Source organism: Bacillus rossius (assembly GCF_032445375.1).
Source record: "Bacillus rossius redtenbacheri isolate Brsri chromosome 4 unlocalized genomic scaffold, Brsri_v3 Brsri_v3_scf4_2, whole genome shotgun sequence".
Lineage (NCBI taxonomy): Eukaryota > Metazoa > Arthropoda > Insecta > Phasmatodea > Bacillidae > Bacillus > Bacillus rossius.
The window spans coordinates 26228980-26250601 of NW_026962011.1; the positions used below are offsets into that span (position 1 = coordinate 26228980).

General features: G+C 37.1%; 1 protein-coding gene across 1 annotated transcript in view; it reads left to right on the forward strand.

Annotated features, from left to right (window-relative positions):
• LOC134541942 (uncharacterized) overlaps positions 1–21622 on the forward strand; it is a 174499-nt gene that overhangs the window by 146118 nt on the left and 6759 nt on the right. Inside the window, exon 2 of the mRNA XM_063385694.1 lies at positions 17863–18023. Coding sequence (XP_063241764.1) covers positions 17863–18023 — 161 coding nt within the window. The remainder of the gene's footprint in view (positions 1–17862; positions 18024–21622) is intronic.

Here is a 21622-nt window from a genome sequence, read left to right on the forward strand (position 1 = left end):
TTGAATGAAACACTCTTTTCAAAAACGGAGTACATTTTGTTCTTTCGTTTTGAAACTACTGTGTAGGCCAACTAAAATATTTGACGCTTGTGTTTAGATATTTGCCTAGCTTAAAGGGAATGTTAAACACGACGTATGTTTATCATTTCAATACAAACGCAAAGTGAGGAACTGCCAAGAAGTATGTCCAATTTAAGTAACTAAAGTTTATAGTCGATAAACCTTTACCAAATTACTCTCTTGCACAAAATTATTTTATTCGCTATCGTAACAAATCAAGGATAACTGCAGTTATTTCAAAATGTAATTGTCAGAGTTCAGTAAATATGATTATCCTAAGTATTTTTATCATTTAATTAGTAGGATTTAAGCTTCGGCGACTTTTTTTTTTAACACTCATGGATGGTGATTACTAATTTTTAATGCTTCTATTAAAACAATATAACTAATTTGAAATTATTTTATAATATTTCAAAGTCCCTGCATTACGCCAAACAGGTGCAGACTAATTAATCATTAAAACTTTTATTCCAAACGTAGAACTCTAAACCACAACCCATAGTTATAAGTCAAGTTTTTTTTTTAACTCAACGGTGACAAAAGCTATCAGCATGCAGTAGCAAACATGTTTTCGAAAGTTTCTGTGAAATTGCGTTTACACTTCTTGGCCCCATTACAAAGTTATTTATTAATTCGGTGTGACCATGGTTCGAACCCCATACCCTCCTTCTTCATTTTGGTTCAAATCCGCGACCTCCCACATGAGCGCAACGCCTCAATGAACACGCGCTCCAATGATCCTTCACTGAGCTGGCAATAAATAACTACGCTTAGTCCTGAAACATATCTGGAAAACTATATTTCAACAAAATATTCTGCTGCTATTGCAATATTCGTTTGTTTGTTGTTTTTTTTTTCAGTCATATGTCAAATTAGCCAACCTAGCGAAGTTTCCACTACACGTAGCAATTTTTCAATGCGCTCGGTAACAAATTTTTCCGTTCTTTATTCCATTTTATCCTCATTAAAATTTATTAAAGGGCTAATCCACTAAATTTATTCTAATTTGTCTCTGGCTCTAGTTTGGTTGAAAATTTTATTCAATGAATCTTATTTGTGAACTGTAATATGTCAACAAGTGATGATACTAAATAACACTTTCGTGACATTATCGAAATTAGATATAATATAGTGACAAAACTCGTAAGGAAAGATAAAATCCAAAAGTTAAATTGTGGTAAATTTACAGGAATTGCCCTCTTACATGGTCTGAATTAGCGAATTTCGATGTCCTTTCTCTTTGACATAAATTTTTTCACGGTTCTATTTTTTTTTCTTTTGCATTACATGAACATATTTTAATTTACAAAAAAAAAAAACGTTGAAACGCTAGAAGAAGGTTTTCTTTGACATTTTTAATGACCCTGCTGGCAACGCTGAAACAGACATATTCGTAAATGGCCGATGGAATGTTGAAATAACCAGCGCTGGGTGTCGTGTCTAGGTGTACGATACACGCCTGTGCTGTGCGGGAGAGGGGATGAGGGTGAGCTACGTGTTGCTCTTCTATTTCCGATTCGTGCCAGACTTCCTGCACCCCCTCCACCCAGAAGCTGACCACCCTCGACTGCCTCCCCCCGCCTCGCCCTGGTTGTTCCCCGTCGTGCAAAGATTAGTTCCCGCCGAGGGAAATCACCACGGTAGAGGGAAGAAAGTTCTCGAGCCGTCAGCGAACTTTCTTCGTGCGGCCCGAAAATGGCTTCGGTGGAGCTATTCCTGATCCTTTGGACGGGTCGGAGGGAAACCTCTTTTAGCGTCTCCCCACCTCCCCCTTTCCCCAACCCATTTAACTAACTCTTCTCAAACCGCCACTTACTACTTGAGCTACTTCCAGGTAGCACATTTCCTATGCAAAAACTTGGTTGGCTACATCACTAAAGAAAGAGATGGGAAACGTATTTTTCTTTTGTTGCTTTCACGCATGGGTTACAGTTCTGTTCATTTGTCACGCCTTTTAGGACTCTCGGCCAACTAAAATCGTTCAGACCACAGTTTATCCTGCTGGCACGTAAAAGATTGCACGAGTAAATCGTTTATAAATGTATCAGAAATCAATCCGAATGAAATGACAATTTTTTTTTTTGTGTTCGCGGAGGAATAAAGTAATTTACCCCGAAAAATTTCGCTGATGTCTTTTTTTTCTTTCTCAAAATTCCCAACGCAGCTGAAGAAAATATTTGTGGATTTGTTTGGTTCTTCCCGTTACATTCCCGGTACGAATTTGCACATGTTGTACAAGAAGACAGTTTGTCACATTTACTTTGACTATATTCTGCCATTAGTGTAAATGTGTTCACATGAGTGTTAAGCCAACATTGACGTGAAAATCGCATAATTTAAACTGTATTTGTATAACATTCATAATTTATCTTGGTATGACTACACTAAGACGACTAATATTTATAGCCTACTCGCTTACTATCAATTTTCTTCCAACTCCGTTCCCAGCACTTTATAGGGTGTTTTTACTATTCTGATTTTAAGGAGGAGAGATAAGAACGAAAGACACCATCTCGTTACAAAAATTTTCCATTGATTAATTTTTCATAATTTGGCCTCCTTAAAGCACAGTATATAATTAATGGAGTGCTTGATTTATATAATTACTAGCTGCTACAAGTAGTTTTCCATGTGAAGTCATTGACTTTAATTATGAATTAATTTTCGGAAGTCACTACAACTGTAACAATATCCTCAAAAGACAATATTGTATAATTTATGTAAATTTCTTAAAGTTCGATCTTTGCCTATACTAAGGCAAATTTTCAATAAAAATTATTATCGCATAAAAACTGTAAAAACCAAAATTGCATCTTTTTAGTTTCTGTCTCTACCATTTAAGGGGGTGCCTCCCATTTCAGATCAGGATTTTAAATTTACAGTAATCACAGATAAAATCCTAGACTTTAAAATTTTTAACTTTCACGAAATTAAAATTATATACATCACATACTTTTTGCATATTTATCTGCCAAAGTTACATTTTTAACGTTTTTTTTTTACGTTTTTTAGGAGAAACAACTGAAAAACAAGTCTAAAACCTTTTAGGTTTAACTGCAATGCTACTAGTTACTTCATGATATGATTTGAATTTCTGTCACAGAAACTCATTTTATGTTGCTTGACTGTCAAAATATTTAAAAATTTGAGAAATTTTAAATGCTAAGTGAAGTTAAGTAATATTTTCTGAAAGACTTACGTATTTGTGACACGCCAAAATGTTTATGAACTAATTACAGTTGTAAAAAATAAAGTGGGTAAGTATCACAGGTCCAATCATCCAATGTAACGACTTCAAACAAATATTTTAGAGCCGTTACAAAAGCAATAAGTAAAGGCTGTGATTTGATGTAGTAGGACAGAGCCTCAAGGTAGCAGGCCTTTTATATCTAGTGTGGATTCCGAACCATTTGACCCACCCAATCCAGTGCTCTTTTAAGTCCAAGTACTGCCGTAGGTCTTGTTGTAATCAGTCTGGCGGTAAGAACCTAGGGAGGGTGTGTGCGCAATACTTTCCACGTTAATAATTGAAACCAAAATGAGAACGAACCCCCAAAACCGTTTACCATCTCGTTAGTATATTTTGTTGTTGTTATAAGGAAATGAAACCCGTATTCCTTACTGATGTGGTTGTTGACATCTCTGTTTAACAATACTCGCTTCATGATTGACATTTCTTTCAAGCCATTAATATATATGTTTTACTATATTAGCCTTGATCCAGCTACGGTTTGTTCTCCTTACTGAATTGGCTTCAATCTTATAACAGACAACCACTCCAGAGACTAATCCCTCCGTGCGAATCACCCAACCTCATCAATGAACTGTCATGACCAGCGGGGACACTGCGAAACAGGAGCTAAAATTTCTGTAAATACGACTATGGCTTCCAATCAACACTCATAATTGCCTATTCCTTCGCATTCAATCAACGTTAAATACAGAATTTTGAGCTTATTCAGCATAAGCTATTTGACTGCTGATATTTTTAAATTATAAAAGACATCAGCCCAACAGAAGCCAATTGGAATCATTCAAGGTGGCACAGCCGTTGACCGAAAATCGTTTTATCAGGGAGTAGACTGACAGTCGTTTTCCCGACATTTCTGACGAATGACTTTCATTCTACGGGACTTCTACCTGCCTTTGACAGCATTAAGTTCACAATTCGCAGTGAAAGGTCGACTGAATATGTCTATAGCTCATACGCGTACATTAATGAAAACTTAAGATTTACTTACAGATCCTTTCAAACACATATCTAAATACAATTACCTCAGTTTTAACGTCTAGAGAGCGCATACAGAGCAAACGGAATAGTAAGGGTCCCTTAAATAAATTTTTCCTTGAAAAAAAAATTTTTAAATACGGTAGTTTAATTTTAAACTTTAAATCGGGAAACTAACTTCGCGAATCTCAGACACGTGGGCATAAATTCGTTTAGCACTTCTGCGTGTTCAAGGCTAAATTTTGGCCAGTTTAAAAGTATAAGTGGAATTATTTTTATGTGGGTTGATGGTAAAACACATTGTAAACAATTTATAGATTGTTTAACAGCTATTTCTGGGAAGAAGTTTATTTTTAAAAGCAATAAAATTTAAATTTCCAACATTAGCCCCAGATACGTATCTAAAACGTGCTGTGATAAAAAGTGGCAGGCGTGATGGCTTGCAGAATTTAAATTTTAAAAAAGGCCCCCGGGCACAAAGGAAATTTCTTTTTTTAATTTTGTAATTATTTTCCCGCGGCGCTATCGCTGCGAGCTAAACGGCGCTGGAACCGCGACGACAGGGCGCAGCTAGCGGACACTTATTAAATTTCAGACGCGGGGAGTTAGGAGCGTCGGACTGGAGGATGGGAGGGGTGGAAGGGTGGGGGGGAATAACTTGCGATCTGGAGCCCGCGGGCGGCGGATCGCGCGGGGCCGGAGGGAGGAGAACAACGCCGAGGAACGTCATTAGGACGCTCATTGCCGAGCTTTCAGGTTGAATGAGTCGTTAGCGCTCCGTCTCTGAGTAGCGGGGAATGACGTGCCGCACTCACGCGGTGATGAGCGGTAAATATGGGGGGGGGGGGGGGAGGCCCATGGACGGAACGACAGGCGAATTTCCATAAACAACGAGCGGAGAGAGAGTATTCCCTCAGGAGATGCACGTCAAAAAAACATCACCAAGGGAAAAAAAAACATAGGAGAGGAAAATTTAAGTGTGTTTACAGTAGTTACAATCATTCTTGGTAATGTAGAAAAATAACTTAAAAGAATCTCACATTAAAAAAAATAACCTGATTTATATTTTTTTTAATCAGCCGGAATTGAGCTTTGAATTTTGCAAAAGTTCTTATAAGTAATTTTATTTCTTTTTCGTTTTGCAAACGCTAAACAAATTCGCACCCAGTGTCTGAAATTCGGGAACGTAGTTTACCGATCAAATGTTTTATAAAAAAAAATACCTTATTTTAAATAAACTGACATGAAAACAGTTTATTTAAGTTCCAATTCCATTTTGCTCTGTAGTTAGATGTTAAAACCATGGTAATTGTATTTAAATATGTGTTTAAAAGGTTCTGGAAGTAGGTCTTAAAAATGACTCATTCAAATTTTCGTTAATAAGTTGACAAGCTATATACACATTCAATCAACCGTTACTGAGAATTGTGAAGTACATATACGTGAGCTTTTCAAAAAAGTCCTTAAAACACAGTTAAAGACGGATAGCAGTCTGTTTCCCTTAGTTGACTATTTTTACATGAAAAAATAACATTATTTTGGTTGTTTCCATTTTGGTACAAAATTATTGCAAAAAAAAGTAATAACTTAGAGTATATTATGACAAAGTTAGAGACAGATATTTTCTTTTATAATTTAACAACAGTTTTAAAGGAGTTAAAAATCTTAACAAAATAAAACAGTTATCCAATTATAATAGTTGTTAACTAAAGCAAAAAACTAATTTAAAATATTTGCTTACATGAAAAATTTATTAATATTTTAATCTAACTCAATGGATGTACAAGTTTGTATTTGTTAGAGACAGGGATCAAATTACTCAGCGTCATGACAAAACACTACACAAACGCATCTTGGTTTACAGCTTTACTCGGGAGGAAAAGAAATTCAGCGATAATTAAGCTGGTTTCAGAATGCTTTTTGGGAAGGGATGGTAAACACAGAAACATACAAGAGAAATCTCGGAAATTTAAGCTTCAGTACCTCATTTTTATACTTTTTTTAAACGCTGCTTGACTTATTTTAGTTTCATCTGAAATAAATGGGAAGATTTTTTTAATATATTAATCGTTTTAAAAGAAATGTTAATATAAATAAAGAAGTTTATGTAATGTACTTGGACAAAGAAATATAAAGGGAGCTATACATATATTGCTGGGATCGTTTTCGTTCTCCTCTTTGTGCGATGACTCGTCGCCCGCAAAAAAAAAAACCGGGAGTGATAGATGAAGGAAAGAATAAGACAGAGAGTGTACGCATAAGCTTGTTACAGAATATATAATATATAGGTATCCTATACAGTCAGCTGTGACTGCCTTGAATTTTATATTTGCTTCCAGCGCGCTCGCGTTCCTCCTTGTTCAACCAGCAGCGTAGAGAGCGCTGTCGAGACAGTCCCTGCGTTCCCCGCATAGATAGCGCTACCTGTAATGAATTTCATATTTCTGTCACAGAATTGGCGTGCTCCAAATGGCAGATTTGTTTGAAAAACAGTAAAACACATGGTGTGAGTATTTGAACAGCGAGTAATATATATTTTTAATTAATTATTATTGATTGATCAATAATTATTGAAATTCTGAGCAGTGATTTTTTTAAGTGAGTGATAATTATATTACTTGATTCATGTATATTTAGAAAATTGTCTTCTATCTCTCTCTCTCTCTCTCTCTCTCTCTCTCTCTCTCTCTCTCTCTCTTTCTCCCTCTCTCGTTGACGTTTCACCTCTTATGATAACTTTCGAGTTGAGGTTTGAATTACCAAAGAAGTTTCATTTATAACACGCGTAGTGTGTTACTCGCACTCTTTTTTAGGTAGATTTCGAAGAAAGACTCCCAATTGTAGCGGTTACCACGGTGCGTTTTTCGGGAAATTTTTATATAGTTTTTCGTTTCATGGTCCATAGAACCCAGAACCATCGTCGACCCAAATGTGTATACATATATATTTTTTTATTTTTATTTATATACCACTGTTTTATGGACACGTAAACTGCCGAAATTTTTCACAAATCACTTCCAAACTGATAACATAAAATCTAATCGTGAAAAATCTCAGTCCAGTTATTTTATGTGCAATAACCGACCAAAGGTTTAGAACTGGGGAAGGTTTATTAAAAACCAGAAATATCACCGTAACTCATATAATATGGAGAATATCACACCCGCTTGAACGTATTATAACTCGCCGGAGTAATAATAAAATCTCTTGTCTAAATAAATTTTTGGTACGACTAACCATAACTGCAAGGGGTTAAAAAAAAGGGTTGGAGGACAAAAAAAAATCATAACTTCCTTCGTAGACACATTCGTTCGAATGGTTTGTAAATCTAATAATTTTAATCTAAAACTTTTGCCTGAAAGAATATTTGATAAGACGAGTCATTGTTGCAGGAGGTTGAACAAATAAAGGCTAGGTATAATTTAAAAAAATAACTATTCCGTAACATGTACATTATTCAATCCGTAATTTTTTTTTAGAAAAACTTAAATTATTATCTACAACTTTCGTGTGAAATGAGTTTGTATAAGACCAACCATTACTGCAAGGTTTGGAATAAACAAGGGCTGGATGATGAAAAAAATCGTAACTCCGAAGACACACCATCATATTCGTTCAGATTGTTTATATTTCTTATAATTTTATCTACATCTTTTGTCTGAAAACATTTTTGATAATACAAACCACTACTGCAAGGGGTTGAAAAAACAGGGGGTTGAAATAAGAAAATAAGTAAACCTTCCCTACCATGTACACTATCGAATTAATATTTATTTTAGTTGAACATTTTTTAATATATTTGAAAATTTTGCATAAAGTATATTTTATGTAACAAACCATTACTGATGATGGTGGAAATAACGAGGGTAGAAAGACAAAAGTGTCATGTATGTTTTTTATAAGTTAGATATAATACTAAATCCATTAAAATGTATTTTAAAACTTCTAAACCTTATCTGAAACTTTTAAATGAAACAATTTTATTAAAACGATATTTACAGCAAAAACAGGGGTAGATATTTTTTTTAAATTAAACCTCCTTAGTTTCAAATTCGTCGGAAATTATTTTAACCGCCTAAATATTACCTTAAATCTTTGTTCAAAAAATTTATACGACCGCGTACTAGTGAAAAGGATAAAAAATAGTCTTTGAAGGTCAAAAATAATTGCATAACTACCTTAGTAGGCATAAGATGAAATTCATTAAGACATTTAATACTAAATGCATTGAGTGAAAAACATTTCAAAATATTTTCGCTGTATGGAATATAAGTAAATCTTTAAAAGATATTTTTTTTAATTTTGGCGAACATATAGAATGTTATGTACATTGTTCTTAAAATATTTCAGGAGTTTATAGAAGATTTTTTTTAACATTTACATGTGAAATAGGTACTTAGAAATCTACATACGCCTGTAGGCTGTGCCGAACGGTATTTTTTCATAGGCTATATTTTTTTCACCCTATCTAACAAAACCTTCATTCAAGTTGCGATCACAAATATAACTTAATTTTTTTTTCCTAAATGTTGATATATTTGATACACCTAACTCAACATTCCTTTTATTTTAACAGCAGAAAAAAATATCCGAAGATGCACGAACGCGGATTATTCGTGCCTGTGACTCATTGAAAATTTGTTTTCCTGTGTTTTCACATAAATACATTATTCTGTCAGAGATACCAAATACCTTAACTAATCGTATTTTTAACTTCGCACCGAGTGAGGCGGACCAGTTGTTAAACATTGGACTTCCATTCGGGAGGGCTCTGATTCAATACCGTCTTGCAAAAGCGCAAGAGAACAAAAGAACAAGAGCACGAGCGAGCAAGAGAGCAAGAGAGCAAGTGAGCGAGATAGCAGGAGTGCAAGAGCGCAAGAGAGCAAATATGGTGCATAATTTCTACCTTTCTCTGCAGTCTCCTCTATCGGTTCCCCCTGCACGCACCTAACTATTTCCCTCCTCTCCCGATTCCCCCACCGTATACCTAGCTAATTCCCCTCATGTGATCGCAATTTTCGTAACGCTCGGAAATTGTTACCCCCTCAGTAAAGAAATTTCACTTCAAAAATATCTTTTAAAATTTACTAAGAACGCTGTTTACAAATTATCCAGGGATCTAAACACAATTATTTCTTCCACGAGTGTCTTTACGCTGTTTATACGAAGTTCCAGCTATCTATTATTTGAGGTAAACTCTATGTTGAAATGTCTGTAAATTTACTGTAATTTCTAACTGTGCAATGACAGAGCGTTCTGTAAACACGCCCTGTTCACAATGGCAAGCGCGGAGCTGTATGGACGAGTTTTGTACGCTAATAGAAACGTCAGGTTCACCTCAAATAAACTAAGAGTTCTTAGAGGTTTCAGATGATCAAATTTTTGTAGAAACAATGGAGCATTCCTACTTTATAATTCTGTGTTTAACTGTAAACAGCGTAAACAAGCAAGTGGTAGGAAGGGAATGGTTTGGTTTTAGGTTTAACGTAATTTAAAAGATTTTGTTGACATTAAAAATGATTCGTGTGACTTTGATTTTTTCATTTTCAGTAAACTGATCTCGAAGGCCCCCTGGTTATTTTATCACTGTTCTTAGTAAGTTTAAGGTAAAGATTTTTTTTTAACAGTGAAGTTGATCGGTCACATACGATCCGATTTGGCTATCGCTGCGTAAGATTAATAATTTAGGCATTGAGTTGGTCTTGCTAATCGGGATTGCGTTCGTTTGCGATTGTCGCCCGTGACACCTACCTACGGAAGAGGTTGAAAGGGGTAAAAATACCCGACGTAAAGAATGGTAAAAAACCTTTTCTCACTTGCCTCGTTTTTTTATTTTTACACAAATTTCTGACATGAGTATGAATGACTTTGATCTCGGGTTGGGTGTCACTTCAGCTGTTTACATTTTGTGAAAGTTCAGCCATTCAAAGCGTCGGCACGTTTAGCCGTGTGGAACGTAAATATAAAAAAATGGCCTGTAACGGAACGTACACCATTGAGAGAGCCGTCAACACTGACCAGGTATTTTTCCTTGAACGTACGTGTTCAGCCTGTGTACCATAACTACAGAAAACAGACCTCGGAGCTCGGATGGGGGCGTATTTAATATGAACAGCCAGTTATCTGGAACTGCAAGGAACACTTCGTTTATTTGTGACGCATATACTTCGTTGAAAAGTTCGTGACAGTTTCTAACAGTGCAGTGTTGAGTGACACCGCTTGAACCTCGTAAACTGTGAAAGCTACAGAGTTGAAGTGAATGTATCTTAGTATAGCAGACTTTGCTCGTGGTAGATACGCGTGACTCACCCGGTTAACATTTGCAGTGATGACGTAATGAGCGTTGGTGGGGAGAGTCGAATTGAAGACAGTGAGAGCTGTAACTTCGATAGTAATTGACCGATTTGCGTTATTTACACTTTAATTTGTTCTTGAGTGACCACTGAGTAGTGCTAGTTAAGTGGAATAACTATCAAGTCACTAACTTTGGTTTCGAAGCCATTAATTGCAAAATGCCTAAGCGAAAACGGTTTATGAAGGAGGAAAAAAAAGAAAACAAGCGAAATAGCCCAAGTAGAAGCAATTTAAAATGCAGATACGTGTCGTAGGTATCGAATGAGGCATCTTGGTAAAATTCATCAAACAGTGAATACTATAAAGTTTTCCTTTGTCTTTGAGAACTTTTCTTCGCGCTATTCGCCAAAGATAGCAGCACCGTGGTTGTTACACATTTCCGTTCCTTGACTTCCTTCGCATCCACAAAATTACTCCAACTAAATGCCGTATACAGAGAGCTAAGACTTTACAAACAAATAAAAAATTCAAAGCAGTCATGAGGACTGCCGGCAGAAGTGAAAACGTTTTAGCAATTTTTACGAAAAAATATTATCACAACAAATTTGTTTAATCACGTTAGTAAAATAACTCCTAAATTACTATAAAATACGCATTGCTTATTAATTGTAAGTATTAAAAAAGTTATTAATGATGTTCTTAATTTTTAGGTTATATTGCTACAAAGACTCCGTTTTCTTCGTTATTCAAACTATATATCTATATGACAATATTAATATATTTTATACTTTCATTTTACTGCACAGTAATCGTATTCTTAAGATTTAAAAGCGCAATAAGTTATACTAATAGGAACTGATATAGTGTTGTCGTTAACACGTCACGTGACCATGTCGATGACGACTTACATGAATTTACTCCCTATCATAACCTAAACATATTTCGTAAATGCATCGGCCGGGTATTACACATTCTCTTCTGATATCTTTGCTTAAGACCGCAATCAATGTAAACCAAATAATTGTTAAAATAATTATTATTACGTACCAATAATAACTATTAAATTAATACTGACAATTATTACGTATTAATTAAATATACTAAACACAGCGACAAACAGCGAAGAGCAGCTGACTGTGTCTTTCTCGCTCGGGTACACTCGGCGGTCCCGAGTTCACCCGATTGAGCCTTTCACCTCAGAGCGTGACGGATCAGCCTAACTTACTACCTACAAAAAAAATGTGTGTGCGGTGCGCCAAAAGAAGTTTTCACTTCAAAAATTTGGAATTTTCCTAAACATGGAATGGGTGTCATTAACGTACCATATTTGTACAACAGTTATTTCCAATGAATTTCACTTTTTCCGACAAAAACTAGGAGACACGTCATTTATTAAATCGTGCAAAGTATATTTGCTATGAGTAGAGACCGGAAAATTTCGCGGATTCATTTCACGACAGCCTGAAATTCAAATAGTTATACCTTAGTGCTGCCTCTGCTATTGGCTCACAACTCACCTGGATGACTCCGGGCCAGTGAGAAACACTCAACCGTAGCTGTATCGAATCACAGGCCGCTGCGCCGGGACACCTCCACGAGACAGCAGCCAATGAGAGGGTGGCATTCGACCGAGTGTACGTAGAACTATAAATTTCATCCTAGAGGTCATGGAACCCGCTAATTTTTCCGGGCCCTACGCATGGTACACTTGGTCCGAGTAGTGAGACAACGTGCTAGCCGCGCGTACGAACGAGTGCTCGTAGCGAACAGACTGGCCAAGGTCGAAGAGAGAAAGAGAGAGAGAGAGAGAGAGAGCAAGAGGAACGGTCGGAATTGGCCGGAAGTCCCGTCACGCTGAAGCACTTGCTCGGATAGGCTGCGCGCGTGTGAGTTTATTTGACGACGGATGGTGAAGTTAGAACGTACTCCCGCCGTCAGTGGTCCGGAGCAGGGGAGGAAGAAAAAAAAAAGGACAGGCAACTCAAAGCTGTGAGTTCAGCTTTCGCCGCGGGCAACCCTTCAACTTTTCAAGGGAGGAATATGTAGCTCAGAGCAAACGTGGCTTCGGGTAAATGGAAAGGAAATGGAATTTCAGGTACACTTTTTTGGGGGGGGTAAAAATTGAGCTTTTGCTTGGCGCACATTTTCAAAAAAGACTTCCTAGCTGCTTCAATGGTTGTCTGTTCTAGCCAATCTATCACAGTGGTGTGGATCGAGACATTCGACGGACGTAGCACACATTTCTTTCGCAGCCCTATAAGATAAATTTTCTCTCGTGAATAGAAGATTTGTTTCCTAGGTTCTAGTTTAGCTAAAAAAAAAAAAAAAAAACTTTTAATATTACTTAAATGTAATAATGTAAGCTACTTGAACCTATGGTATGAATTTTTATTTCACTCAGGAGACTAAAACACCTATCGATTAATCAATTGCACATATAAGAACAATAAATGGCTTTCACGTGTGGTGACGAATGTTTCCAACGAATTAAAGGCCAGTGGGATGTATTGATAACAGCACTATTATTGAGACGGTTACCTAATTACTAGTGACATGTAAAATTTGTGTAATTTTTTGGCAACGGGATGAACTCTACTCGATTGCACACAAATTAGTCGGTGTTTATTTATTTCCCGTTGGCTGCGTCCTGCATTTTTCCGTACGACCAGATTGCATGTGGCTGGTGCATTTGAATTATGTAATTTTGTTATTGGTTCAATGTCCTTCGGAGTGTGCGGAAACTTCGTGTGATCCAGTGGGAATGTGGTTCATGTGAATAATGGTTCGCATTCCAGACTTTCTCCAAACAATCACGTGACATTTGCAGGTCTCTAGTTATTGCAGATAGTGATTGCTTGTAAAACTGAGTTCCTTAAAATCCCTAATAATATTATAAATGCTAAACTGTGTTTGTCTGTTTTTCCTTCTTTCACGCAGTAACAGACAAACCGATCGACATGATTTTTTTTGCATATAGATAGGCTAGTTTATAGGACTGAGAGTCACATAGACTACATATAATTATGAAATTACATCACTAAGGGAGTAAAAAAGGAGTAATTCCAGTTTTATAATAGAAAATCATAGGAGGTAGGCCAAAGACACACAAACTGTGAATTTGAGTCATTTCTATAAGTTTCACCACACGGTCATATAGTAATGTCTGGCAATTTCCTATCCTTCTCCCTGCCTTAACCCATCCCCTTAGTTAAGCTCGCGGCTGCTAGCGAACTAAAGGCGCTAATAACAGTTTAGTTTAGAACTTCGTAAATATATGGCTTTGCCTTGAATTTGTAACGCGCTATCTTTTGTTGCGTCCATCACGTCTTGTCTAGGGGTTACCTGCCTTCCCACAAATTGAAGCTGAAGATTAGTGTCCCGATATTTTGATGCATTGCCTTGATTCACTGAGACGGTGCAATACATAAATTGAACTTTAAAATCAATATTTCCTGTTTTTTAATGCATGTCCTACAGACCTGAAACTCGGGAGTTATGTTCCCTATGACATTTTTAGCCCAGGCAACGCCGGGTACTTAATCTAGTATAAAATAATTAAATATTGCGTACCGCAACCATTAAATATTGCATATTGTTTTTCAATCAGTTAATCAGTGAGACAAGCAATAGCGTAACTTGGTAGGGACGATATCGTTCAGATTACTTTCCTTGCCAGGTCGAGTGATGAAGAACAAGTTGTAAATACCTTATGTGTTATAGTAAACATTAATTCCTTGTCCGTTTCACGCACTTAAGTGTACAAGTGTCTTTTACCTTTAATTATTTATGGACTTCGTGTGAACTTAGATTTGGAACTGAATGTGTAAAAGAGGCCGCATTTGGGCACCATTATAATACAAACTATTATTTCAAAACTCATCATATGTAACAACATTTCATTTTGTTACGTATATGACACTAAATTATCAAAAGCAAACAATTATTTTTGGTTTTACTTTATGCACATTAAATCTTAAACAATTCCATAAAACCTACAAATATGCGGTGGAAAATTTTCTGAGCCAAAAACAAATGCAAGAGATCCATCGGAATAAATTAACAGAAATTTATAATGACGAGAAAACGAATTGACCAATCGGCGCGTGAGACCGAGCCATGAGCCGTTCACTTCTCGGTAATTGTTCCCTATTGCGTATCCAGTTTCATTTTAACATAGAAAATAAACAATGTTATTGGATCTGTTTGTGATGCAAAACTGTGTAATTACGAAAACATATTTGAATTTGAAAACGTGTATAAAGCTTTGGGGAAATTTTTCCCCGGGAGCAGTTGTTCCGTGTCAACATGTCTATCCATTAGTATTTTAACGTAAAAAAATATCATAATTAAAGTAAGCAGTTGAATGTTTTTGCGGTTTCAAACTGTGCAATTAACTAAATGTTTGATTTGATATGTATGCATTATAAAGCTTTGATATAAACTGGATACACGATGAGCAACATTGTCCCCGGGAGAAATTTTTCCGTGTAACGTAGCCGAATGTATTATAAAGTAAAATTTAAAAAAAAAGTATATAATGAATGTGTTTTGTGATCCAAAAATTGTTTTGAAAATACGAATTTTAAAGCTTTGAAGTAAACTGGATATGCAATAAGGAATAATTGCCCCCAGTTTTCTGCGCCGAATGTTATCCGCCGTGCTTTTCATTTTTGTTGGCTTTGGTAATCCTGCGGCGCTTTGTTGTTCGCAGTACGAGGACACTATCGCTTTCGCCAGGAAAAAGGGATTTTTTTTTTTTTTTTTTTTTTTTTTTTTACCGCGCACCGGCGCGCCTGTTTGTCGATCGAATTCCGAAACAGGCCTCGCACGTTTCACAGGGAACGAGGAGAGAAGGAGAAAAGAGGGAAAATGGGGTTTGGAAGAGGGGGGGAGGAGGAGGAGGAGGCGCACAATCAGTGCGGTTATGGAAAATGGAAAACTCGCCGGTGTATTTCCTCGGGGGTGCGGCATCCTGGGAAATGCCCGGAGCCGCTCTCTCGCGCCCGGATGACGTGCTCGGCCGAGCGCGACGAGCTGATTGGCCGCGACTGGAAGGAGGAGGGGGGAGGGAGAGCGGTCAGGCGTCGCTTTGGAAGCCGGCTGGTAATTATCTCGCATTCGTACACCTACACGAGCCCTTAATTCGATGTAGGCGTTGCTCGTGTCTAAAATCTGGATCGCTGCAGCTTAACAACAGGGTGACCCTTAATCCTGTCTACAATCTTCGCCTGCAATTCTTCACGGAAAAAAAAAAAAAAAAAAAAAGGCAGTCATGGGGACTATCGACAGAAGTGAAAACTTAAAAACTTTGTTTTTAAATGTGTAATATGACATCATTTCTACGTCAAATGTACGTAAGAAAATGATTTTGGTATTATATCAGTATGATGTCAGCATGATATAATTTATCCTTACATCACTTTTTAGTCACAACAGATGTCAGTGGTATGTCAAAATTACGTAAAAATACATTACCAGTGATGTCAGACCTAGGTAATGTGTTCACTGGGCAATGCACAGTATACACAAATTTAACTTTTCAGATGGTCAATTTAACTTCACTTACTGCTACTACAGAATGTCGGTGACGCGACAATCCAATCCAATAAGAGTCCAACACGCACATGATACAGTCGAGTATATACAATGTATTAGTGTATATATGCGTGTACATGTACACAGGCCGCTGCGCGTCGCCAGTCTGGCGCAACATGTCACTAGCAGGTCGGTGACGTAGCATTTCGGTGACGCGAACCCGTAAGTTTTGCCCCTACCAAAAATCGCTAAACGCGGCTAAAGAAGTTTTCACTTCAAAAATTGGAAAACGTATATATAATTTATGTTATAAATTTTTTCCCAGGGCTGGTTTAAGTCTGATTTAATTCATAATCTCTAATAGTCGTATTCCTGCCATTGATGCCTGAGTGCTTCCACACATTCCCCAAGTGTCCTGCTGGTCTGTTATTAATTAGCATTCACACATGCCATAAGTGTCCTGCTGCTCTGTCATTAATTAGCTTCCACACATGCCTAAGTGTCCTGCTGATCTGTTATTAATTAACTTACACACATGCGAAAGTGTCCTGCTGCTTTGTTATTAATTATCATTCACGCATGCCATAAATTTCATGCTGTTCTGTTATTAATTAACTTACACACATGCCACAAGTGTTCTGATGCTCTGTTATTAATTAACTTACACACATGCCACAAGTGTCCTGATGCTCTGTTATTAAAAAGCAAGCCAGAGCAAGGTTGTAAACCATTATTTTTTACAAAAGCTGACTTTGACATGGAAAAAAAAAAGAGTTATTGGTTGTGCTTGGTACATGACAGGAAAATGCTTGTGGGTGAAATCATTACACGGTAAACAGTTTTAGCAGTATATAAATGGGGCTATCATGGGACTACGAATTGTAGGCTTCCTCATTTGAGGCCACGTTCAGACAGACGTATCCTCTCAAATGGCAAGCCTACAATTCGTAGTGCCATAAGAATAACAGTGGGCCTGAAGCCCCATTATATATTACTATTTTTAATTTAAATTATGGAAATAAAGATGTTTATGCAACATCATATTTTGCTTCCTTCTTAAAATATTTTAATTTTTGTTTACATTGTTGTTGTGCCATTCCATTAAAGATTCAAAAAAAATACATGTGAGCGAGTCTTTTAATATTCTCCAGAGACGTGTAACATCTAACCTCGGTAACGAGCAAATAAACCTGTTTACTAATGTTTGCAAATGCACCTTAAATACGAAATTCCAGACACGAGATTTAACGTAGAATTTTTTTCAAATAATGCCAAGCGTGATTTAAAAATATGTAAGCAAATTTTGTTTTCAACTACATTATTTTACGCGAATCACACGTAGAATCTAGAATTCGTTGCTGGAGCAGCTACGTGGACCATCGAATCATTCTATTTGCAGCGCGAAATTTTAAACTATGTAATGAAACTGCTACGATGAAAGCGAAAAAAAAATATATATACTAAGTGAAAAAGAGATTATTTAATCCCGGCTTTTGGACCTTATTTGGACAAGAAATTTTGTTGAAATACTGTCCATTTTTGTTTTGTTTTTAATTTCATTGAACAGTTAATACCGTGAAGTTCACCTTTGTCTTTGCGAACTCCGGTTTGCGGTGAACGCGGACTTGTGTTCAGTTCGCGAGAGCAGGGGATGTTACACGTCTGTGTTGTGTCCGTGACCTGCGAGGAGAAGGTGGTTGGTTAAGCCCTGTGCCTGCGTGTGTGTGTCCCCCCACGGACAGAGTGCCCGCCCGCGGACGACGGCATGGAGAGGTTCGCCTGCCCCACGCCCGACCGCATGGGCCGCTACCGCTGCATCGACGACCACGTGCTGTGCGACGGCTTCATCGACTGCCCCGCCGCCGAGGACGAGGACCGGCAGGCCTGCATGTTCTACAAGACGGTACGTCCCCGAGGTCGCCGCACCCCATCGTCGTCGAGCGCGCGCTGCGGCGAGGGAGAAGCCTTAAGGGCCCCGCCTACCCGGTCACACATACGGTGTGCAGAGCTTCAGGAAAAACAACGCGATTTCAAAAGTACTCAAGATATCCGACTGGGGCCTATTTACGAATAGCATTTAAGAGTTCGCTGAGGACCGAAAAGTACTTTTAATTTCGGATTAAGTTTTTAAACTGTATTTTTAGAAGCGTTAAAATGCCTAAAACGCGTGTTTTCAGAGTAATTTTTAGGCATAAAACATACGGTACAGATTCTTGAAAGCACTTAAGGGGCTTGCATAACACCTTTATATTCATTTCTCCGCCATATAATGTTACAGTCACCGCTCAAATTTCACAGTTATCCTGTGACGACGAGACGAATGCGCGCCAGTTCAGAGACTTGCGCTTAGAGGCTATACCGCGCTGGAAGCACCAGCGAGCGTCGCGCTAAAAATTACTCTGAAAACACGCGTTTTAGGCATTTTAACGCTTCTAAAAATACAGTTTAAAAACTTAATCCGAAATTAAGAGTAGGTACTTTTTGGCCCTTAGCGATCTCTTAAATGCTATTCGTAAATAGGCCCCACTCGGATATCTTGAGTAGTTTTGAAATCGCGTTGTTTTTCCTGAAGCTCTGCACACCGTATGTGTGCCCAGGTAGGCGGGCCCCTTAAGAGGCCACTCCAGTGTTTCAGGGGCACTACGCAACCCGCGTTAACCTCATAAGATTCAATGTTATTTTCATTTTGCTTATAACTAATTAACTAATATAGATTTCGAAATGATGCTTGCTTGATATGTAAGACAACGATGCTCTTATCAAAGCCCCTTTCCTCAAAAATGTGCATAAATTATGGTTTTACACTAATCTTTACTGATATGCATAAGTGTATTGTCTAGGTTTGAACCATAATTTATGCACGTTTTTTAAGAAAGGGGCTTTGATAAGAGCATCGTTGTATTACATATCAAGCAAGCATAATTTCGAAATCTATATTAGTTAATAAGTTATAAGCAAAATGGAAATAGCATTGAATCTTATGAGGTTAACGCGGGTTGCGTAGTGCCCCTGAAACACTGGAGTGACCTCTTAAGATGTAACTACATCAAGTTATGTCCCTGCCCCGAACACGCCCGAATATTCAACTTCGGCCAACCTCGGGATTTGTTTTATTTTTCGCGCAGGAAAAATGAATTCGAATATTTAAAGTGGTCGGTTGGGTTAGCTACATTAAAACACTTTAAAACACAATGGACGGTTAGTTAGGTTAGTAGAAATATAAATATATGTAAATAAACCCGAGGTTGGCCGAAGGTGAATATTCGGGCGTGTTCGGGCAGGGACAGAACTTGATGTACATCTTAGGCTTCCCTGCGGCGAGAGGTGTAACTACCATAAATATGTCATGGATAAACTACCAATGCCCGGCAAGCGTTGCAGTCTCTCAATCACTTTGATTGACCTAGCTACACATATACAAAGCATCTCTTTATCTCGTAATCGCTTATTCTTTCTCTCTCTCTCTCTCTCTCTCTCTCTCTATATATATATATATATATATACACACCTATATATACCTATATATATATCCTCTATTTACCCATATATATAGTTTGTCACTCTATAGCAATGAAAATATTAAAAATATGTTTTTTTATCCATCTTTTTACCTGTCACAGGTGTGGCATAGGTTTATAAAAAACACCTTGTGTCAAAATTTCAAAGCAATCGGTGAAGAACTATTCGGAAATTTAAGGTTTTGAGCAAACGAACAATTACATTTATATATATATATATATAGATTGTTAAATTGTGTATAATATTATGTGATGTCAAACATGATTACCTTCTCTATTTTTTTACTTTAATTACTGGAAGATTGTATATTCCATTAATCTGTATAATAATTAAAAAAAAGGTTTTTTTTTAACAAAATTAAGTTATTTTTGTTGACATAATGTTGGTACCACGCGTATTAAACAAATGCATTATTTTATACTGGGTGTACCGTTTGCCATCAATAGCACCAGGTTTTCACACAATATTCTTCGAACTGTCCGGTATTAGTCTCTAGTGTACTTGCTTTTATCAAGGGAAAAAAGTTCTAGTTTTTTAGTATCCGCCAATGATGTGTAACATCTAACCTATCGTTACACACTCTGTCTATGTTTTAACACAACACTTTTTTTAATAAAACTCTTGTAAAATTATCGAATTTATATTAGATATCATACATTATAATTTCACAACGTATTTATAACGTATTAGAAAAGCCATATGTAAATTCTAGCGCTGTTCAAGGCTACTTTTAGCGGAACGAACGGTAGACAGCTGTGTCTTTCTCTTTCTCCCTTCCTCTCTCTCTCTCTCTCTTTTCAAAAGCCATTGAAATGTCTGCGCTCGCAAACACGTTGCAGCACAAGCGCCGACTCTACCTGTAGGCCGCACCGAAAAATTGAATTGCGCGTGATTCCCCTTACTTGCTGTTACGCATTTCCGTCGCATTCACGAAATTTTTTCAACCAAATGCCGTTAAGCCGAGAGTTAGGATGTTACACGTATAAAAAACCACTAACACTAATATATAACACCAAGGACGCTTTAACACTTTAAACGTGCAGTGTTGAGCTCCCGTAAGGTTATACGTTACACATAAAAGAAATTTCAAACGTTATAACTTGTTTTCTAATCTTTTACGTAAGAAGGAATTATGATACTTCCAGTAGTTTACTGCTTTAGGCCCGTTCTACAATGACACGTAAACGGGGACGGATCTCACAGAACAATGACGCGCATGCGGACACGGACCCGTACGTCTAGGCAATTCTCAGCTCTTCCGTTTACGTTACTCCGTGCGACCAATAGAAGCCGAGTATTAGGCCGCGGCGGTGGTAGCCACGATTGTTTACTATTTAGATACGTGAAAAGTTGTTTCGAGTACAAGAATATCTAGTTTAACAACTTTACTTTGTAGTTTATTTTAATTAAATATGTAAATCCTGAATTTGTTTTGTTTTTGGATTTCAAAGATTATATTATTAAATTATAATTTTTCGTAACCGTTGATTTCAGTCTCATTGGTTGCCGTTTGTTACGGTTTCGCGCATTTTGGAAGCGATAGACGGATAGTAAAACGTAAATTATCTTGCGTGTCCGAATCCGTTTCCTTTTTTACGTTTCCGTGGAATTGTATAACGAGCCTTAACGAGTGGTTAGGTTTATTATTAATATTATAATGTTATTTTAAAAAAGTAAAAACCTTTTTTAAGAAGAGACTTGAACCACGCCCTTTTAAGTTAACATGTGCGCGCTATAATGTTGTGCTACTAAGCCTACTGGGAATTCAGGAGAATTAGTATTATAATAATTAATTGCAATGTCAGTTTTTTTTAAGTTTTTTTAAAACCTGTGATTACTTTTTTAATATCTCCATTTTAGTTTACCAAATTTATAGAAGGGTAATTTCGCAACAAAAAAATTTCATTTGGCACACCAATACGTTTGGTATGTGCCCCAATGTTCACGTTATTGACTATATACGGGTTCATAATGCTGCACGTG